Genomic DNA, 25,426 nt, shown 5'->3' with positions numbered 1-25,426 from the left:
GATAGAATTTAAGAATTGATTATTTCTTAATTAGTAGTCGACTTCATACATAATGCATACTGTATATTTAACATAATTTTTTTTTTAATTATCGGATTAGGGTTTATGATTTTTTTTTTAAGTTGCTATGTATTAATCTGATATTCTAATTGTATAAACCAGCGAGATAGCCACAAAAAAAGATGAAATACAGCACGGCGAAAGAGTTTACCTCAACGTCTTATAAATAACGCATCATTATTTTCACATCACATCGTTGTAGACAAATAATACCTATTTAACAGTTAACTTAGTGTCCGTCGCAGTTCTTGGAATATCAATATTTTTAAACCGTATACAATGTATAGTCACCCATTTTTGATCGCGTTCATTGTAGTGCATCTTGCCTCGTAATGCTGTTTTGACGTCCTGAATTATAATAATTATTTGATTAGGCGTGTATCTACGTATGTATATGTTATTTGGACATTCACTATTTTCACTAACCCGAGTACTACAACTGTTTAATTAAATTCTTGATTATCTGTCCGGTGTATAAGATGAGTTTTTTTCATTTGAATTTAGGGCGGCTTCTTTATATTTTACAGATCAACACGCCTTTCTAAACATACCCATTATGCCATCTTTGCCTCTGATAATTTCGCAAAATCTATTTTAAGACTACTCAAGGGCTAATACGATTATACCTGTTTCTGCTCAATACGAATATCGTTAAAGAAGTCGGTTCGAATTAATAAAAAAATAGGGTGTACAAAACGCGTTAGCTGATTTTTCGCCAAATAAACCGGATTGCACCAGTGTTACGGTCACTGATACCGTAAACGATCGCTTTTTTTCCTGTTAAAATACACGACGCGCGGTTTTCGTTCTAATATACATTTGAAAAACGGAAAGTTCGTAGGTACCTAATAGACGGATAATGACCATTCCGGTTTCGGCGCTGCAGATATTATATACCGTTTAGACAGCCGACGTTCGCCGTGCTGTGACGAGAATAAATATTATATTATTTAACACATCTGTTTCGGCGATTTTGGCGCTTCGTCGTTGGCGATCTCCGTCAGTATATATAATACTATACGTACATCGGTATAATAAAAATACGACGTGATTCCACCGCCGGACGTGTCGCGCACAACATCATATTATTACTATTATTGTTATTATTAATATATCATTATATTATGTCCTCCACGCCGCATTACTACTCGTATTATATTATTATTGTAGCCACGCTCGTATTATGTGAAACACTCGTGTGTAGGTATAGGTATATTATATATACTTATACTGTGCAGCCGATGTCCTCCGGAACACACACACGCACGCGGACGATACATACAATACCACTTGTCGATTACCGCGGTCACCTGCGTCTGTGTTTTCCCACCCGCCGGGCCGTTGGCCGTCATAACCACCACTTTTAACACACACGACCGATTTTTGGTCCATATCTGTGTATCGTTGCAGTCAACACACAAAATAAAAAAAAATGCGACCAATTCAATAAACTCTTTGACTCGCCCGAACGTTATTCGATTTTGCGCATACAAAAATTATTCATGTGTTCATAATACATATAATACTGCAGCTTTTGAGATTGTTAATCCAATAAATCCATGTTTATGTATATTACACGACCTTGCAACATTATACACGTGTTTAATCGCTTAACCGTTCTGTATAGACCCCGATAAATTCCAGTCAAATTGTTTTCAGGCAATCCTTGTCGCGCGTGGTCCCGTCCCTCGTTTATCATTTTGAAGGGTTGTTTAGGGTGCAGTATACGTGACAGAGTTCACCGTAAGCGGCAAAGGATATAGGACGACTAAGCCAACTCAAAGGGCGAAAAAGCACCACTTGTGATGTGAATAAATTATAACAAAACTAAAGTATACCGCGCCCCGTTGATCGAAGTGTATAATAAATAAATTATCTTTATAATTATTAATTATATGCTTATATAGTTGTAATAAACCGCTTAACAATTATGACTGGTGTATGATATAATATGTATTTGTTTTACACTGCGCTACAGTAAACTTGTACATAAATACAATTTTTCAAAAATTACGAATTAAATTTATGATTGGTAACTATAGTACACAAGTTTATATCATAATATCGCACATGTATTATAAAAGTCCAAAAAACATTCGGAAATCAATAAAACAATTGAAAATTCACAAGACTTTTATGACTAGCTATAAACTTTCAGTTCTGTTCTCGTATTACTTTAAAAAAGTTAAGGTGCAATTTGTTTGATACACCAAGTTACCTGTCAATATACAACTATTCAATCCAAATTTCGGTTACCCATTATATTTTATTTATAGTTTATGATATAATTATTATCAACGATTCCACAGAGGCATATTACATAAGCCATACGTCGTGCTTCTTTCGCTTCGCATTCCTAATTATTATGCCACAAACAATCTTATTAACTAATGGGAATACAGTTGAACATCAAGTATAAATATCACACTTAATAGTTAATTTATAGTTAAAATAATAAAACAACATTGTATAGTATTTTATATGTTTACGCGTTTCCGTTTAATTTAATTGATTTGATATATTAAACAAATAGTTAATGTCATTACGGTTCGTCTGAACGATGATACTATATCATATTTCAATGGATACCCTAACCCTAACCTACCTATTAAAGCGATTCTTTCCGCCGAATTAACAACGTAATAAAGCTGAATATAAATTGGACTTGTCAATGAAATTTGAAGTGATGTCTACATGTCTCGCAACAAATAAGGACGAGTATTTATTAATTTTTATTACTATTATATGTTTCCTCTCTGTAGGTAGAAATAAAACGCGTCACGCGCGTTCGTTCGAAATCCCGAGTTTGGCCGTGGGTGCATGCCACGTCTGATCAAAACATAGTACTTACGCTATGGAGGGATATCATAGTTATATTATATTTGTATAGAACATATTATTGTTGTGCGTAATTAAAGTGGAATGTCGTACCGCGTAAAAATATACGTATACGTTTCAATTCTGTGTTTTTTTTGCATTCTAGTAATTTATTGTAAGTACATGTATTATAATATATACATAGAGATCCGTATAGTATGTACCAACAATAATATCAGAAATAGAATTTAAAAATACGATTTTCTATGAGAAACATTACATTATTATTGCCAATACCTACATAATAAAGATATAGGCTGTGGCTTTCTAATTAAATCACATATTATAACGTAGCTGTAATGCAGTTATAGGATCGGATTAAAAAAAAAAAAAATCCGAACCTTATTTTGTTGTTATTATGCTGGTACTTAGCTATTTTGGTATACTGTATACATATAATTTAATAAAGGCGTGTATAAATTATATATAGAAGGTTGAATGTTGATATATTTAACCCCAAAAAACTTTTTCGTGTTTTAGTCTACATTTCTTACGTATAATATATATATATGCTGAGGCAAATTGTAGGGAACACATAGTGTATAATTTATAATCGACTAGTAATATTAGTATGTGTAATTAGTACTTATTACTTACTGTGTAAAAATCTCGGGTTTCACTAGTGTACATGTTCACACTCGTTGAGAATCAGCCATCGTATATATTATAATATATTATAAATTACATGGAATATTTAAAATTTTACACTGCGTTCGTGGGAGGTTGTGTGATCATAAATTAAAAAATGAAATTTGCACTCGCGTGGTCGGTACACATTTTCGTTCGCGGACGTTCGTCGTCATCGTCAATTACCGGCAAGAAGTAAAAGTCTCTTAAACGTATCTATAGCTATTATCGTATTTTAAGTTGTAACCAACCCGGATTCGTACAATAGTCGTTATCAAAATAATTTAAAAATATTTTTTTTATAATACGCATAATATTTATTGTTGATACCTCTCGTATTTTATATTTTATTTACGTAGAGTGCACAGGACTCGGGAAAGAGGATTAGACGTTATATAAATATCGGCCAGGTATACATTATTAATACTATATCTTCAACTATATAAGGATTAGGGTTGCTGCAAAGTAAAAAAAAAATAAATAAATAAATAAAATAAAATAACGAAATCGGAGTAAAATATTCTACCAGAGGAAACGATCTACAGATGATAAACGATGACATGGCTTTTGAAAATAAAATTCTATATGGTATCCATATGTGTGCGATTCGGCGTTGATGCAAAGAAAATTATAAATCGCGCGGGGCTGTTTATACCGAACCGACCACACATAATTCGTTGTGACCAAATGTGTTTGTGTACATATAATCCGAAAGATCAATGATAATAGTGGGTATATATTATTATATTGTGTATACGAGTGCAGCTGGTGGTACGCCCGTGTCTAAATGTCCATTTAACATCGACGTCGTGTGCAGCACAGTTGGGCGCGCGTAGAGGAGGTTGAAAATATATAATAATATATTATAACGAGCACCGATAGGGAACGATCTTATTCTGCAGAGTCGATGGCTTGCGACCTCGATACTACCCCCCTGGGGTTCTCGCCAAGCGGACTCGTCTTGTAATTATCACATCTTGTTTGCGATTCCAATCATATTTCTCCGGTCTTACGACGCTATACGGCCGTATATTACGCATAAAATGACACGTGGAATATTCGATTTGCAGTTGACGCGAAATCGTTACGACTTATTCATATGCGGCTATTACGGGTTCGTCTGAGACGTCTGATTTTCTCTCGATTTATATGTACCTACCCGACGCACGTCGCCCGTATCGTAATCGAACCGTTGGACAATATTCGTTTTCTCGCGTCGGTACAAAGTTAAAACAATAATTAACTTTTTAAACAAACCATAAAATATAATATAGACTATATAAAAAACACATAGTATACATCATCGTATTAAAATTAAGTTAGGTTCCAACGTTTTTGCCCCCTCTCAGTCAACGACGTACACGCTAAACGTCGAAAGACACTCGAGGCGACCTGCAACATTCGTATAATGTTCTAATTTCCGGTCGATCTGTCTTTCTGCAAAAATCGATATTTCACATATTATTATTATTATTATTATACGAGCTTGCGATACAGCAGGTGCAGTTTATATTATGTAAAGCGTTATTTCTCCAAACGTTTGCGACAGAACGAAACGCGTGCCTACACGTGAATGTATATCGTACGGATATAAAAAAAAAAACCGATTGTGTATATAAGTACGGCGATAGTATATGTATACAGTAATAGAAATAATAACAAAAAAAAAAAAGTGTTCGTGTATTATATTATTATAATAATATTATATAGGTACGCGCAGCATACGGTAAACGTATACGCATAAAATGCTGAAGGACCACTATATGCAAACTTATCAACTCGCGCGCACACTAACACACACAAACGGGCGCTCACGCACGCGCACGAGCACACTCGCTCACTCACACAGACGCACACGCACTGCGCGAGATAGGCAACTGGCCAGCAAACACCATGGGTGGTCTTTTAGTAAGTCTACAAATTAATGCCGCTAATTTAATTGGAATCATGTATGTGTATTTATATATACGTTTACACACACACACACACACATACGTACAAGAGCGCATTTATATATATGTATACTGATTCCGCACGCCGACGACGACGTTATGTACCTATATAATACCGCTGCGACGGCGGCGGCGGGGAGACCATCGGTCGGTGTATATTATTATAGACGCGTATACGTATAAAATAATAATGTATAATATATATATATATATTGTACGTGTATCGTAATTATTTCGAATTCTTTCTTAATTTTGTGCACGCGAAAAACGCATCCGCGTGGCTCTGCGGGTCTGCACGCCGTCGCGAGTAGGCGCAGTGTGCTGCGTCGTGTACAGAGCGATTCGCCGAACGTGTTCTTGTCGCCCTCCGAGGGACTTCCGGAATTTAAGATGGAAAATATGGGATTCCCAAACGGCTATCAAGCTTTTAAGGACAATCCCCGTATTGACCGTACTTGTCGAATTACAACGAGAGCAGGCGCACTATACATCAACTCTGAACTAACTGTATTAAAATTTTGATTTTTTTTCTTTTAAATTGTATAGTCTGAGAATGAGTATTTTCAAAAATATCGAAAATCAAAATTTGAATAAAATGTGCATAAGGAAATAAAACGGAATGAATATGAATCGCCCTGTATGATTTAATAATATGTACTCTGGGCGGTATATCGTCTAATATACACGTACCTATAATACGGAAAAGACAAATGCGTGAAGACGGTCACATGAATTATAATAATATAATGTTTTTTTTCTCGATTTTTGTTAATTTATTTAAAACAAATAAACGGAATTCGAAGTAATTCTAAAAAAAACCACGGGAAGACTTCCAAGTAATGCCAAATTTAGCTAGATGGAGGAGGTTGATGACGGAAAATTAAATATTTTTCCTGACGTTTGACATCTATATTTGAGATGATACTGAATTGCGTTATTCTTTTTTTGATCGAGAAAGTATCCAAACAAAGAAATATCGATGTATGTAAAAAGTCTAAATACCGTACCGACCGTGTGCAGTATGTATAAACACTGACCTCGCTCGTCGGCCATATTATATGGATGTAACTGATACACGTACATACCTATATAGCATTTGTAGAAAACGTCGATAATGGTCGTTGTTAATTAGATCTCATATATTATATACACGAGAGATAGATATAGACCACGTAGTTCAACATAATGTTGGTTCAACACCGCTCGCGTATAAGATTATAAATATTTATGTTATAGGTAGATTACGTGTTTTTGCGCGCGACTTCGAAACGTGTGATCGATCGATCGGTCTTGATCGTTATGGAAACAAGCCACAGCACAAATAAACATTCCTATAGCGAAATGTGTTTATTATTATTGTTTCGTCTACACGCGAGTACACACAGAGAGAGAGAGAGAGAGAGAGAGAGAGAGCACAGATTTATCGCAGTATGCTCGTCATAATAATATACACGTAATACGTTAATTGGACGTTACATCCGCGATTGTTGTTGTCGTCTCTCGTCTTAATCACAGCAAATTTTTATTGAATTGTTGACTTATTATCAAATTTAAAATTATTTATCCAGGGTATATTTCTTCGGATTTACTTGTATTTAATATATTATATATTCGTTTAAATTTTAAGTGAGTTATTTTTAAATTGTTATATTCTAAGGTTGTATTGCCCAAAAAAATGTTTTTTTTTTTTAACGGTATCCTATCAAAATAAAAACCAAGGGGATCTCCAACTGAGTTTACAAATTTTACTTCAATAGCTTATGTGGTTTCCGAGATTACCGAGTACTAATCAATGCACTATAATATTTTTATGATAACACATTTTAAAGTAAAAAATTATTAAAAAAAAATAAACCTGCACGAATTCCACTTATAACGATATTCTTAAACTTTTTAATTTGATAGCGGACTATGATGATATTATCGAAATTAACGTATTTTTTTAACGCTATTTTGCTACATACTTATATGAGTTGTACGTTTGTAGTTTATAAGACGGAGACAACCACACACTCGCGCCATCCTCTTTGTTTAACAACGCGCAAATATAATAATATGTATCATGTTATTTCGTGTACATCATACGAAATTGCACTAATTGATATTATAATAATAAGTATATTGTGCATGGCGTGCCATTTGGACTACTAGACATGTCATTATTTTAATTATTCATGTGTATCGCGCTAGCTCGCAAGAGAAGAAAGAAATCATTTTTTCCCCTAGCGGCCCCCGCGACGCTCCGTAATTATATTATCGTAGTATTATGCATACAGGGTGCCGTTTACAGAAAAATTATTCACGAACTCTCCGAGTAAATAAAATCAGTTTTTTTAGTCTAACACGCGTTTACACTACATTCCACTGCAGTTTTATGCGTCCTTGTTATTTTTGTCGTTCTAAAATCTGAAAATCCCGGTATCCTAGTACCCAAATTGTACCGTTTACACACTTACTTACCCATATCGGTGCGAAGTGTTATTCTCTAAGCACATTTTTAACGAAAAAAGACTTTTCTTATCGTTTGAATTTAGGGAGACTAGATTTATAGTTTAGAATAATATCTGCTTTATTTGCGTCCAAGTGACGACGATCGAAGACGAAAATCGACGGCGAGATAAACTCGAATTTTTATTTCGCGAACTCGTGTAATACCATCGCCTCGCCAGTTCACGCAAACGGTCAAAAGTCATCCTGTATAATAATATTATGCACAACACCGTCGTCTATATACAGCCGGCAAAGTCGAGTCGACACCACTTCCATCATGCATGCGTGCGGCGTATATATATGAGCACACGCACACTTATTAGTTGTTATGTATATGGGCAAATTGCCGTGGCCCAGACTTCGCGGTAATTAATATTATTAACTAGCATACATAGATGGACATTATATACTCGTATTGGTCATTATAATTATTATTACTGGTCGTACGCGAGCAGGGGGGGGGTATTGATGAATGAAATAATATATGTATAAAACCTAATGACTATATCGTAAAATACGAATCTGGGTCACGCACATGTTCGTAGCAATATTTCGACGATTTATCGTTAATATAGGTATATTCCTATAATAATAGTAGGTATGTGTACTACGTATTATAATAATGTACCTATACCTATACTCGCAGGAAGAGTCCTTGAGATTGGGTTTTGTCGCCGGCGTGGCAGTTGCACAAGCACAATAAATAATATCGATAATAATACGGTATTTTATATTATCATATATTCTCGAAAGCAGTTAAACCTATTTTTTTAATAATATGTTTTTATTGAACGTACCTATATTGTTAATAATATCGTAAACATTAAACCGTACCTATACCTTTATTTTTGTATGTTATAATATTTTTACACCTGCCTTTTATTACTTGTACTATTTTCAATAATTATTATGTTAACATTTTAATAATATTTGTTTTTGTTTTGTTTTATTCAAATATAGGAAGAAGTAAGTACACGAAAAGCTGACGTATTGAAAAAATAAGATTGCCAACACCAAACAAACAAAAAAAAAATACCATAAAACAAAAATACACAAAAAGTGAGATCCAAACAATTATAATATAATAATTAGCAGGTATCATCGTGGCCGTTTTTTAGGCTCCTCGAAATGACGTGTGAAGGATGAAACGACACGAACCTGCCTATAACAACAACAGTATCAATAATAACAATGATACGTTTTACCGTTGATAACTATAATTCCAATTTCAGATATTTAAAAACGTGATTCTTGCAGTAAAACGAATACCGTATCGATTAATATACTCGTACTAAGGTTTTTTTTATTTTTTCGATTTACTTAATTCGAATTACACTGATATCATATAAAATGTTGAGTTTGAACGGTAAGAGGGCATTATATCATTCATTGTTCTATAGATTTCTTTAATATTTCAGTCGTCGCGGTCACTTCATCCCTAAAAAACACGTTCGTATAGGTAATAGCTAGTGTATATATTATAATATAATAGTAGACGCTAAATTAACGATACAATCGACGCTGGGAACGTCGTTAGATCATTATATTATATCAACATAATTATTATCATTCGAACTCGAAACGAGTTTTTTAAGATGATATATACACTTGTTGCCACGGTGCCATACACAAAAATAATAACATTTAATATTATAATAAATACGATAAACGATATCCGAATCGGAGTTGTGGCACACATCATAATATTATGCGATACGATGTATATAATAATAATATGCGACGGATCAACATATCATACGCACATCGTCCTAACATTTTATTTTATAATAATTAACATTTTACCACACACACACTCATCCAGAGAAACTGTATAATGTGCAAGCGGGATATAACGATTTAAGTGGGCCGGGGAGGGTGATATATAGAGCCGCCGCCGCCGTTTGTACAGTTAAAATTATGATAATATCGTAAAGTAGCTGTGGGCGGGACCGCCGCGTATTCGTTATATACGTATTAATATTTTTGGGCCCGAAAGATTTGTTGGTTTGACAGATTCGTCGCCGCGTGTACGCTAGTACGGATCCAAAAATAAAAAATAGCTATAAAATAATAATCCGTTCGTTACCCCGTACACTCGTACGTCGAGTGTGTGTTGCTATTTTTTTTTTTTTTTTAAAGCGTAACTGCCGCACGGAGAGACTTACTCGTTGTACTTCACGTCTACACCATTTAAATAATAATGTACCTATGATGTGCATACCATACGCATGAACTGGGAGATTCCCATCTGCAGAGAAAAAATCACGACAAATATCGATCAGAAACAGAAATGCGAATTTAGGCGGCGGCGTAGGTAGACCCGTATCGAACGAAATCGATTTTTCCATAATAATATGATACCTACGTATTTTTCTCATAATTTTCTTACGAATCGATACATTTTATTTTGCCGTGACGTTTTTTGTGTGTTTTTAGTGCGCCTCAGACGGGTCTTTAAACCACTGGGTATATTATAAATTACTTCATATACATATCACACACGTATACCTACGTTCTTATTTCGCGTTCGAATAACGCACGAGTCCGATGGATGACGGGATGACTCATCTCACACCATATATTATACATTATGTGTACCTATACGATATAATATATAATAATGTATTTTATTACACATTATTACGGCGTGCGCTGCAGACTATTTGACATTTATTTTAATGATTGCATGGACATAAAATATTCAGACCTGCAGCACCGAGACAGTAAATATATTTTATCGGTTAAACACAATAATACAGTAATAATAAAAATGTGTCCATACGTTTGATTATTAAATTATTTTTGTATTTATATTCGAAAATAACGATATCGTGGTAATAATAACATGACGACAGCTGCGCAATAACCGTCAGTCATGTGACGTTTGTCCAACACGTGATTGATGATTTTCTGTAAGTACCTTACTGTTGCAATCGACGGTATATATAGTAAAATTTGTTATTGTATCATCCGTTACATCCATTCGATAACTATAACGTTTTAAGGTCCCACGAAGTCCATTTCTATCGTTTTCTCGTTTTATTAGGTATTATTATTATTTTTATTTTTTATGCGATAGATATATTATGTGGGTTTGTCGTATAAACACCGAGCTAAATGATTTACTATAAATCTATAAAAAATTTATTCGTCGATAATAAATCAACGTATCGTTATGCGAACGTATAGGTAGTTTACGTCGGGTGAACTAGATCAAACCATACATAATAATACCTATACTCCTTACGGCCGTGTTGCGTGGGTTTTAATCGTAATTAGAAACGATCAAGGGAATTCAAACTTTTTAAAAATAACAAAATAATAATAATAAACGTTCATTCCCGTATGCGATGCGATTTTCTTCCTTATATACTATAATACATCATTAACGAGTACCTAAAAATAAAATGATTTACTATTAGCATATACGAGTACACCTCCAAATTTTCTTTGATTATGCATTTATTTAAATATTAATTTTTCAATTTTTTAGTAGATATCACTTATGACCTCTTTAAAGCTTATATTTACACATTTACAATTAACAATAAGACAAGAAAATTTCACATTTGAAAAAATTTAATTGTGTACAATCAAAGCACGGTTAACGTTTCTGTAAGTAAACTATAGTTTATTCGCAACGAAATTGAAAAATATTAATAATTGCCGAATGGACGTCATCAGTATTAAAAATACTAACAATTATTTCAAAATAAAACAACTCCTACGACTTAAATGTTTGCATATCTGACGTATAGATGAACACGCGTCATACATTTATAATGACATAAAATAATTATAATAATATGTAGTTTGTATGCATAGTGAAATCATATTGTGTGGGTGTAACTCTAAGGCGCGCTTGCAGTGACGTGCAACAAGTATCCCGAGGGATCTGTCTATGTCATGCTGTATTGCTGAATGTAAATGATATACATTTATATACTAATACATATATAGTTAATACTCAGATGTTAGGTACTTAGGGAACCTAACATTAGGGTTAAACCCCGCCCCAGAGATAAGCTAAGAAGTCGCGAGCTGATTTCCAGTCCGGAACACCCATTTATAACCCGTCATATGTAAATACTTATCGCAAAATAAATACAAAATACACTTTATAATAAATGCAAAAAAAATCATACCGATAACGACGACGTGGCTAAGCTCACATGTACAAAATATTAAAACATCGTTTATCCATTTGTGTAGAATAAATTGATAAGTATAGACACACAGTAGATCGTTACAGATTTCGTACACCATACGAGTATATTATGTTGCAGCAAAAATAATGTAATACGATGAAACTTCCATAGGTATAACGAATTATTTTTGACCTTCATTGTTAATTATATTTAACGAATTCCTATGTAATACGAATTTTTTTTGTTCCCCACGAGACTTCATTAAATAGAAATTTCAGTGTAAAAAATTATACATACATTTATAAATGAATATAAGCATTATGATTTCGAAAGTTTAATGCAGTATAAAAAATCTCTATTTGAATGTCTGCAAAAAGTATGTGTCAATTCTATCAGCCGTAGGTATGATGATATAATATTTCTGTAGCATAGTTAAAATGTGATATTATAGCGCGATATACAGTTTTTTAAACGTGTGCACAATCCATAATATAAATTTAAGTAGTTAATTATAATTATAAAAGCTATCACAGACGTATTATAATATTAAATTCGTTGTTTGTAAAAATATCACATCGTCGCACTAAAAAAAATTAACATCAAAAACAAAAAATAAATATATTAAGATGCGTATGACTAAAATAGAATTCAAACGGTTGGCTAAACGAGTAAAATATTGTATAAATCAATGCCTCAGTTCTTGTACTCGTAATGTTATAATAAGTGTTTTTTACTTCACGACATTCGTGCCAACTGCTGAGTTCATGCAATTTCAATTAGTTGGATATCATTATGTACGCGAGTATCTACTCACACGTCGTTGGTTTTGACAGCCTTTATTATTATTATTTATTATCACTTGAAACACTACATTATTCGTTTAAGACGTCTTTGACTACGAGGAGGCATGTTATGGTGTTAAATCAGCGTCGTATATAGGTTAACTCCACGCCAATGTCGTCGACGGCAATATATTTTTTCTCTGTAGGCATATCGCCTTGTCCGGACTAGGGAGACCGCTGCAGCTCGCGACCATAGCGGCGATTTTGAAACCATTTTCCTCGCAAATCCCTATGAAGCGGTCTTCGTTTTCCATGTATAAACTTGGAAGTCATATAGGGTTGATGGTGCGCACAGAGTAGGAGTGTACGTTTGTCATCAAGAGTTATGTTGATATATATCTATAGACTTGGTCGCAAACGATGCACCACGATCTCGTGATGGTATTTCCTGAAAACTGGCGACAGCCGTGTGCATTGATTTGCATTCTCGGGCCGAGGGGTGGTGTAATACTGTATAATAACGAGCGACAACACATTCCTATACCTATTATGTTTTTTTATACGACGCCGACCTGGCCGCCTGCGTTTACGACGCTATTAAACGCCACGGCGTGGGATCACTGTGGCGCGCCGACACGCGGCGTATATATAGTGTCTCCGAGCAGCACACATATTATAATATAGATACGCGATACATCCGAAGCGGGTCTGTTACAGTCGGTATATATTTATATATCAAATCATATACGTATATAGGCGCAAATGTGACTTTAGGACCGAGAGTTTGATGCGAAACTCGTGTGTAGGTATACCTACCCGTTTAACTATATACATTATACAGTAAATTTAGGTATGTACATATTATTATAATATAAAGTAATAACACGCGCTGCAGTACCTACACAACAGACTCCGTCGCAAAATTTCGTATGAAAAAAAAAAAATTACGAACAAATTTGAATCTGAATAATTTATAATTACCGCCACTTCCGCTCGTATGACCACACACGATACATCCGACCGGTTATTGCCTATCTACACATACACATCTTTACATCGATGCATACACACACACACATATAATATTATACATACATACAAACTCAAACGGATATGCACACGCACGCATGTCGCATATTCTATAACAAATAATATGTACTTTTAGATAAAATAACAAATTACATATATATATACTGCTTTACCATGGCTGCACCGCGTTTAGAAGGCCATTATAAAACAAACATTGTGCATAACGTAGCTACCCCCGCACTAGAAGTGCACGTACATTATACAATAATACGTATCACCTCTGAAATCTACCCTTTTCCACGATTCCGCCCCAACAGTATCCGTAGTACCTATATTGTCTGCAAACCATTTTCGGGCACATGTTGGTTTCTTCGGGTTATTTCACCGAAAATGAATTAATAACAAATAGTATTATACGTCACACTCATAAAATATCGTGCACGGTAGGTACCTATTACACTTGTCGACCGTCCGACAGCTTAAAATGAATTTTAAAGGTCATCATAATATTGATAATACTCGCCCGCCCATATATTAGGCATAATAAGACCCTACGCTATATTATGTTGGTCCGCACACGAAAAATAATATATTTTTATCACGTGTGTCTGTAACATTACACAGCAACAAAGATAAGTCGATTTCGGCGAAAATGTCACTGCCGCTTAGACGAACGACGACCTACAGCAGTCATTATATTATATAGTGTATACTCGTACATAATATTATTATATATTACGGTCGTTTCCGAGACAAAACCGGAGTGACCAATGCAATATTAATGCGTTAATATCTCGGTCTTTTGTTCACCGTGATATTATACAGTATATACGTACCACATGCGCATCACATGTTTCGCCGGGAGGATCCGATACCCGCAGTTATCGGTAGACTTTCTGCGTCCGACATTATCGTAATCTATGTACATTACACAGGGTTTTGATATTTTCAATATGTTCGACCCCCGTCGTCAAATGACTGTATATGGCGTGCAGTCTCCGTACAGTGGTTATGACATCTCGAAATGAGTTATGAGTCGAGAATTGTGCTTATATTTAATGTCTCACGCCGCGATACTGCAATAACACTATTGGTATACATACTGGAAAACACCGTGATAAATGACGTTTTCCTGTGTTCGAGGAGTCTTGCGGGCAATGCATTTATAATGACACACAAAAAAAAAATAACGATTAAAAAATTAATTTTCTACAAACTTCGCGAATCGAGACATAGATCTGAAATTTAAATCTTTGGTATGGCAAACGTTTTCAACCGTGAATTTAAGACCAACGATGTATTTTATAGTTTAAAGCTCTCGTATTTAGCTTATAAATTAACTTGGTAATACAGTAGTCACTCGATAATTCGAAATAAACGCTAAGTCCCGAGAGAAAACTTCTGTAATCTGAAGAAAATACATGTATTCCGGTCCCCTCAATAATTTTTTCGCAAACCTCTATAATTCGAATTTCCTTAAACGCGATTATAATATGTAAGTTCATATGTATAAAAATTATGTAGGTACTATCTACTTAACATACTCGTAATGAAACTAATAACAACGGTGGTTAAATATTATCGTACTTTACCTACCTAATCTAAACTTTAATCGTATAATTTTACCAAAATAAACCTTTCCAATGAGTATTGGCCTATCGTGGTCAGCAATTTATCACAAAAAAAAATTAACAGATTTTTTTAATATGTAAAATATAATAATATAAAAAATAAATTGTAATTAATAAATGTAAAATATAATTATATGTATAATAAATAAATGTCAAAATCATTGGCGTAGCTAGACATCTTTTCTTGGGTAGGCCCGATATTTTGATGTAATAAGGATTATCGATGAATATTTTTATTAAATAAAAAACATAATATAAAACATTTATTTTTGAAGAAAAGTGGGTAGGCCCGGGCCTACCCGCTGGCTACGCTACTGGTCAAAATAAATGTAATATATACATACATACAATTTTTTACCTCTCTTTAATTCGAATTAATTTTTTCCCCTTGATTATACAAACACTCGGTAAAACGAAAACGTCTATAAATCGAATTTTTAACTCGATCCCCTGCAGTAGTCACTCGATAATTCTAAATTCATGAATTTAGGATTATCGAGTGACTACTGTAATAGTTATGTATATCTATTACAATATTTGCTTTAAATATAAATAGTGTTGAGAATTAATTATTAAATGTTAGTACAGCGGTTTTCAACTTTTTTAATTGTGCGGACCACCGATTTTGTAAAAAAAATCTTTGAAATCTACTAATAGCACACCTATACGTATTCATATGCATATAAATTTAATACTATATGGTTCACGGCCCAGTACCACGCTCCTCACGGCCCACAAGTATAATTTATTACCAAGTTATAAAATGTATTATTTTTTTTATATTTTTATAGTAAATTACTAATTTTTTTTAAAAAACACACAACTCTGAGAACAATAAAAAATAATAAGGACATAGATTTTTGTTTTTCAATTGCATTTTTAGAGCCTTGTCATAGAATATAGAAAATTTTTAACAATGGAGATCGTTTATGTATCTATCGGTAACTCGCATTATGATGTACATTATACATAATTATAGGTACATGTATACACCATGCGTTCACATCCGTGTGAACCTATAGCAACGTTTCTCAAAGTGTGGGTCGCGAAAATTTTTTTGAACAATATAGATTCTAAGAAATTTATGTTAAATTAATACTAAATATATTATTATATTATTAAATATATTAATTTTATTAGATATAGAAATTAAGTAACAAAAATTACGTAGGTAACAAATAATAATTCATACTAAATACCTACCTAATAAAAATATACACATATTTATATAATACAACATTTTTTTTTACTAATTTTTGAAAAGTGAAACCATGTAGGTCGCAAAAGATTTTTCGGGAGAAATTTGGATCACGGTACTAAAAAGATTGAGAACCACTAACCTATAGGCTATAAGGCTACAATACTATAATCCACAGCTATACCCTATTCACAATGAGATCATTACTTGGTGGCCTAGTTCTGCGCATGGGCGTGACTTTATTCCGTAGCGCTAACATACCAGATCGGAATTGCTTGACTAGATGGGGACTAAGCGTCTGACCACCGCCGGACGAAAATTGATCGCCGCCAATTAGGAAGTCAATAGGAGTCTATCCCATTTTTTTTTCCCGGAAAAACTTTTAATTTAATTGTAAGTCCCTGATTATTTGAATGAAATCATTGTACTTAAACGTGCAATAAAATGAGTTGTTGTTATGATTAGTGAAATTATTTTAAGATTTCGTAAATTAATAAATGTGTGTGTTTGTTTTTATAAATGCGTGGGTTCAGAGTCGGTAAAGATCTAAAATAATTCATTATTAATAGTTCATTCTTTCAAGAACTTTTTTCTTGTTTGAATAATATTTTCAAAATCGAAATAACATTCCGTCAAACTATTAATATTAAATTGTATTTTACTTTTAAGTACATTTTTTAAACTAATTTCACCTAAACGAACAAGGAGCGAATCCTTGGTTAGCGGGGATAATGCGATATCGCGTACGAAAGTCGGGCGTTAGTAACCGTTTGTTTTTCCATTTCAGGTCCTCGGACAAGACGAACGAAGAAAAAAGATAAACAACAACAGGACGAGAAGAGGCCACGGACCGCATTTAGTGGTGACCAGCTAGCCCGACTTAAGAAAGAGTTCACCGAAAATCGGTATTTGACTGAAAGACGGAGACAAGAGCTGGCCAACGAGCTGGGCTTGAACGAAGCTCAGATAAAAATATGGTTCCAGAATAAGCGGGCCAAGATCAAGAAGGCTAGTGGCACCAAGAACCCGCTTGCCCTGCAGTTGATGGCTCAGGGCCTATACAATCACAGCACGGTGATGGTTACTAAGGAGGAAGAGGAACAGCTTGCTGCAGCACAAGTGAGTGCTTACTAATTATTATTATAAATTTATAATTCAATAAAAAGTCGTCGTTTCTAAGCAAACAAATAAAATTTTTAATATTGTTTGATACACTATTTTTTGAACAAACGTGGCTATTAAAATATCTGTGCATTGAAATATAGCAGATAATAGTGATAATGATTAATGCACTAAAAGTCTAAAAACAGATAAAACGATAAAAGCGCATAAAAAAATATTAAGACATAATAAAAAATAATTGATAGGTATCTAGCGTTTCTTAGTATATATTTATAAATTTATTAAGCTATAAAACTCTTATGGTTTAAAAAAAAATATTATGTATCAATACACATTATCGATAAATCTAGATCGCCCATTACCTACCATTCTCGAATGACGTAGGTTATTCGACAACGACAACGCCCAATAAAACTTAAGTCTTTACGTGTTCGAAATCAGAGATATTAGGTGCTTATAACTGATGCATGAAACAGCTCGAAAAATATAGTATAAAAAGTATAGCAAGCAAAATTAGTACAACAGGTGCACTGCAGTAATTGAAAATGTACACTTCCAAACATAAATATAATAAGGCACGCGGAATGATAAATTTTGTGTTTGTTTTGGTCGTTGTCGATGCGTCCGCCGAACTCCCACCGAAACCTGTTTCGTGGGTGTCTTAAATCTAAAAAATAGAATAATATTATCTCCTTCTAGGTATATCCGTGGTGGTTTTAATAATCGACTTCGTACGGGTGCTGTACGTTTGTACATGTGCGAGAGTATACCTACACCGAAATCAGTTCGAGGACCGTATATATTACACATTGGCGTAGACCGGGAAAAAAGAATCGTACAATATCATAAGTACCTTATGATAACCTAACCTAACCTATTGATAAAAAAACATATGCGGACTGTTGTAATATTTATATATGATTTAACAATGCCCAACGATGATGGTGATTGTAGTCGTGTAATAGATTGTGAATAATATAATATTGTAAAAGTCAAGCCCGCGGCGACGCGTGTTGAGGCGGGCCTCCCGTCGTTATTGGATTGTTATTACACGATTTCACAGAAAAATTTGGTTAAAATTACAATTTTAAGTATGCATTTAAAAAGACAATTTACTTAGTATCCTCTTATATCCAAAGACGTACACTAAAAACGATTACTAATTATTCGATAGTGATAAAGTCTCATAAAATTAGTGCCGTAAAAAGTGGTTTTAAGTTTAGCCATATAGTAATTTATTCTTCTGTTTACACTTAGTCCATCGCTATAAATTTGAGTAATTTATGTGAATCAAAAGTAGTTAAAACAAAAAGGCAGAAATTAGTGCAAAACGTTTTTTTTTCAGTATTATATTTATGGGTGCGTCTCACACAAACTTATAAAATATATATCACATTATAATATTATATTGAATTTCGGATACAGGAAAATCGTGTATATTTACCTAATTAAATATCGCATTTATATGGCTATAGTCGTATTATCATGTCCCCTGGTAATGGTGAATTTCGTTTGTTTTTTATTTTGCGCGAGTATAAGACAAAAAGTGTTGGAAACAAGACATTCGTATAAACAGTTTCGATGACGCATAAGTCACGATAATGTAAGACCTCCGAGGCTCCATCGAGATATAAACAATATGCGGTCGGAGAAATGCGATGGAATCGTCGGTGCGGTTGTGTTCATATAGCGATGTACCTACGTTTTTTTTTTTTTTTTTTGCATCTGTCGCAAGCCATACGACGATTATCCGATTCCCGATCGTCCTTTTCGCAACTTGTTCGGCACCGTTTGGGCACCATTGATCGTCGTGTCGGGTTTGATCGTGCCGGGGACCACACACACGCGAGCGCGCGCGACCGGCACATACGTCCGTCTCATCTCGGTCCGGCGGCGGCGTTATTAAACATTCATAAACGTGTCATCGTCGCCGCCGCTGCGTACGCGTTCGCCGTATGGTTATGCCTTTTTAATAGGTTTTTCACTCGTTTCGATCTCTGTCCCCCCCACACACACCCCTCCCAGCACGACCGTTTATGTATTTTGTACGGATAATCACTGTGGCTACATACACTTTTAAGGACGCACATAGTATAATATTATGACCGTGAATCGCGATAGTCATTATAATATTATAGTCACCGCAACGCGGCAGCAAAAAAGCTCCAGTGGTTACCATCCCGCAAGAGTTCCTACCCTCCCTCTCCTCGATTCTTCACCGTTTCGACCTTTTTCGCCCAATATCGCATAGGATAACAACAATTGCAGTGTATTCGTGAGTATATAAGTAATATTGTATATTGACAAAGTCGAAAATTAATATTATTAAGATGTACCTATCTCGCACTGAACACAATAATATTACTCGTATTTATTCTGTTCAATTATAATACTATTTAAACTCGTCGAAGTTATTACACGATTTCGAGGCTCGACCAAAGCCAACACCGAATTCGATAGGAGTTCTCGTAAAACACGCATAGGTACTCGCGTTGGTACAAAAATTAATCCGAACGCACGCAATGATTTTATGAATACATATTGCAGTATTATATTATCTGCTTCCCATATTTTCCTCTAACAATAATGAATGAAAACAAACACACGCGTAATTTACCTAATTATTTACGTGTAATAGTCGATTCTCGCGGCTGTCACGAACTGCAACAGATGTTCATCAATAGTTATGTAATACCTACACTTCGTGCCATTACTGTAATTGGCAGCAAGATAGATTTCTATTGGCATTTAGCCGGATTTAGGCGGCTAATATAAAAAAAACTCACATTATTTAGATCTACATGGCCCTACTCTCAAATATTTTAAAAATATAATAACCTATTCACCTTAATAACTGTACGGCCTGTACGTAGAAAATAAAGTTTACAAAAAAGTTAGGTTGAAATATGTATGATTTAAATTAAAATGTGTAGGTACTTTTCATATGGGTTTTCAATTATTATAACAAACTGCAGGTATTGTTTTTTTTTAATGAAACAATATATGTATTTCTTTTGATTTCAATAATAACATAAAAAATGTACAGTTACTGATTAAATAATCGAAAGAACTGCAACAGCGAGGAACAAAATAATTTTTTTATTTAAAAAATGTCGATACCTATGTGTACATTTTCAGTCAAATTTCCTTTGGCCCTATGACGATTCCCGATTTTGCTTTCTCTTCAAACAGGCCACAGCTCAACTATTTTTACGAGTATGTCGTCGACAGTCGACCGACCATCATAATATTATTAGGTATATGATATATTAATAGGTATATTTTATGAACCTACGTACAAGCCGACAATAAAAATATTTTGACTGGTCTACGGCAACGTCGACACGAGAGACTATAATATTATGGTGTACTTATATGTATGATACACAGTCGGGCGTTAGAGGAGGAGGAGGAGGAGGGACTGGGTTATGAAAAGTTTATAGTCATATACAATAACCATGTTATAATATATCGCGTACACACTCACACACACACATAGCAAGATATGCATACGGTCAATATACAATAGAATGATATTGTTGTGACCAACGACCGTTTTAAAACTTATATCATTATCGTCGGCGGTTATACCGCACAAACGGAATGGGAAAACTTCGGGGGTAATCGTATACTATTTATATTGCCGTTCGCAGTCCGACGGCACTAGCCAACGTTTCGAAATTACATTAAAAATATTACATTAAAAGTTTAGAGCATAAGAACACACATTATATCACGTTTTTGTACAGACACAGACCTCTACCCGCAGTGAATTTCTTGTCTGCAGTAAAATTGCAGAAGTTAATAGAAAACAACGAAGGCGAAAATCAAAAGCCCACTCTCGTAATGGCATAATATATATGTAATGGGAAATACGAATACAAAATACTAACAGAAACACAATGCGCGGGTAATTTTCCGGCGAAACGTCGACGCATGTGTCCATGATAATAATAATATAATAATTACTGTACCTATCGCAATATCCGGCGTTGTTTTCAGCGGACTTCGGTAAAGTCATTTTCGAGTCGGTTATGAACCTATATATAGGTAGGTATATATAAATACGTTGCACAGTGTAGACATTGTCGGTCGTTAGCGCTATAGTGTTTTCATAATAATATAATTACTGTCTATTATTTTCCCAAACAACACTATGTGTACATAATAGATTGTAATAACGAACGAGGGCGGAGATTTGAAATTAAATGAGGGGGATTATTTAAGCTTTTTTTTGAATAAAGGTTACATTTGAATAAGTAAACATATTGGCATAACCACACACTATTCACGTGGATGGTATTTGTTTGGTCCAAACTAGCCTATAGATCAGTTTGAAGTCAAGTTGGCAAAGATTGTTTTAATAAAATTACCTATTATTTTACAAAATGTTGATAAAATCAATATAATATATTGGTGGTACTTAAACTATGTGCATAAATTATAAAATATATTAATATTTGAGTATCATTTAGCGTTACCCAAAGGTTATACTGTTTGTTCTCCAAAAGTTTTTTTTTAAAGTTTAGATTCAGTTCATGTGTATGCATTAAACATCTTTTTTATTAATAAAAATAGTACGTTACACAAATCCGCACCAAGTCCATAATATTCATAAAAATGTATTAAAAAAAAATCTTAGTGCAAAAACAATAAAATTCTATTTTGTTTCCTGGTCCCGAAGACTAAATGAAAATATGTACCTAGCTAAAATAGCATAATTTACATAACAAAAAAGATTAAAAAATTATTATTGTACCCATACCCGTCAATTTTATTTATGAAATGTGTTTGAATTGTGTACATTTTTCCCAATTATTATAATTATACAGTGTTGCACAAAAAATCTAAATTTTTAATGAGAAAAAAAATATAATATTTCAGTAACTTGTATCTTTTAATCACAAGTTACTATACCAAAAGACAAAAATGTGTCTTAATACAAGGTTCGAATGGAACTTAGTAGTTATGTATCTCAGATATCTTTGTTTCAGTTATTGCCCAGCCCATAACATAAGTCATATTATATTATCACGTGTATTTATGCGTTTTGTTTCATTTTTTGTGTTTCAGGCTATGGAAATCAACGACTGAATAAGCTTTTTTTTTAACGTCGTTTTATTTGGCGACCTCTCAAACGCTGATGCTGCCCACCCGACGCCAACGATCGACGTGGTGCCTGAACACTGTTGCGAGAAATGGGTTTATACCTACTTACCCGTATACAGTGTACGATATATTATATTTGTAATTCAATCGTCGGGAAAAATGTGTTGGAGCGATATTCGCACATAAATCACGACCTCGCACATCGCCGGAGAAGAAGCGAATTTTACATACACAATTTCGATTACATATTGAGTTCTGTATGTCCTGTACGAGTCTTCAAATATCGTCATTTTTATGATTATTTTTTATTTTAGATATTTATTAAACGATCGGCGTACATTTAGACGACCGATTTAAAAAATGTAAAATGTGTACAGTAACATAGTTTGAAAAATGTGTGTGCGATTTATTACCTTTTTGAGATAAATTAGTTTGTGTAATTGTATATTAAAAGCGAACAAATGAAAAACATTAATCAAAACGTGTGTCCGCACACGATTTAGATGTTTATTTTTAAATTTAAAATAAAAATTAGTTCCTTTTGTATTAATTTGTTACATTTGCCTACTATATTATTATGTTAAGTACGAATAAATTAACCTATACACTAGTTTTGTTAGCCATATTATATAATATATATATATTGTATATTGTATATTGTATATTTAATGCAGTTTTATGTGTACCTATGTATATATTTATATAATAATATAAAAATTCGATTTCTTAGTTAGAAAAAACAGCAAAAACAAACATTATGCCTACTGATTTATTTTCGTGTGTTTGATAAAAAAAAAACGCTGTCGAACTACTGCGGAACAATTTGTTTGGAACGTGGTATTAACAGAGAATTAAAGCAATTGAAAACAAAAATGGTCCATCACACGGTGTAGTACGAAGTGCTGATAATACAAACGGTATTTATTACAACTATAGCCGGTATCTGCGACTTCATAATTATTGGTAAACATCATATTATACAGTAGAACCTCGATTACCAGTCTTTCTCGGTTAACCGTCAGGCCACATTTGCACGGACTACTTGCACGTTGCAATAAAATCGAAGTATGTAGGTATGTACCTAATTGTAAATAATAAAAAAATTTAATAAATTAAAAAATAATAATAATGTACTAATTAGTAATAGTACCTAATTATATCAATATGCATATCATAATTATTAAAAAATAATAAATAATATGTATTTATGTTTAAAAAATGTTTGTCACTCGCTTAATCGTCTTTTCGATTATCCGTTTAAACTGTGGTCTCGAGACTGACGGTTAATCGAAGTTTTATTATACATAATATTATTAAATGTTTACCTATCTAAAGAATATTGTTGTTGGGTGTACAGGTGCGTCACATGTTATTAATTTTACTATAAAAACCTATACTTTCAAGTGCCAGGTAACTCGTATAGTCATATTGTAAACAGTACAAACAAAATAAAAATATTGATTATCTGATGTGTTGATTGAAGAAATATTATATTATTATATTTAAAACAACAAAGATAAAATGTAATTGGTCAAAATAAAATTATATAATGATTAGAGCAAGGACTTTCATGCATTCGCACATTTTTTCTGGTTAACTTTCGTATGCAGAGTAAGTAAACAATAAATTTCACAATGTTTGTGATCGTGTGATCATAAGCTTTAAGTTTTTAGTGTATATTTTGATATTTGTGGGTTTAAGAACATATTTTGAAGGTTTTTTCGAAAATCATGTGCTTCGGTGAATATTTTTCACAATTTATTACACTTCATTCACTGTTTCTATATAATTTCTCATAAAGACAATAGAGACTCGTTTTATCTTAATTGCGAATCTGTAGATTATATTACAATAGTGATATCAAATTTAGTTAAAACTTATAGTCAAAGAGAAATAGTGTAAAATTATTAAAATTAAATATTTAAAAAAAAAAATATAATTTTTAGAGCTATACATTTTAGTGTATTAATTTTTTTGAGCATTTAAAGTCCTTGCTCTAATAATGATTAAAACATGTGATTAGATACTAATAATTGTAAATTATATTTACTGACACTACCATACAAATACAATGGATTTCCGATTAACGAATAATTTTTGAGGACCAAACAAAGTTAGAATTAAACTTCTATATTCTATTTAATACATTTCACTATAATATGAAGTTTTTGGTAGTTTAATTATAGGTTCAAATAAGATAAATTTTATTTTAATTAATTGTTGTATTTAGGTACACGATAGAAAGTTTTTAATAAGACTTAACGTGGAGATTAATATTAGTTTCATCGACTAATGTCAAAATTGGTAGATATGTTTGAGATGATGTCAAACTTAACATTTTTGAAATGATATTATATTATAGTTTTCCTATTCACCTAGTCCCATCTACAGTGAACAGTTT

General features: G+C 33.3%; 1 protein-coding gene across 2 annotated transcripts in view; it reads left to right on the top strand.

The window, feature by feature from the left end:
* Window positions 1-23,635, top strand: part of LOC114129817 (homeobox protein invected-like) — a 61,564-nt gene extending 37,929 nt beyond the window's left edge. For both annotated transcript variants that reach the window (XM_027994663.2, XM_050205149.1), the window contains exons 3-4: window positions 17,582-17,913; window positions 22,990-23,635. In XM_027994663.2, the coding sequence (XP_027850464.2) occupies window positions 17,582-17,913; window positions 22,990-23,010 (353 nt within the window). In that variant the 3' untranslated portion in view covers window positions 23,011-23,635. The remainder of the gene's footprint in view (window positions 1-17,581; window positions 17,914-22,989) is intronic.
* The last annotated feature ends 1,791 nt before the right edge of the window (window positions 23,636-25,426 follow it).

The sequence above is a fragment of the Aphis gossypii genome, chromosome X (assembly GCF_020184175.1).
Source record: "Aphis gossypii isolate Hap1 chromosome X, ASM2018417v2, whole genome shotgun sequence".
NCBI classification, from domain to species: Eukaryota; Metazoa; Arthropoda; class Insecta; order Hemiptera; family Aphididae; genus Aphis; species Aphis gossypii.
This window is presented reverse-complemented; position numbering and strand designations above follow the sequence as displayed.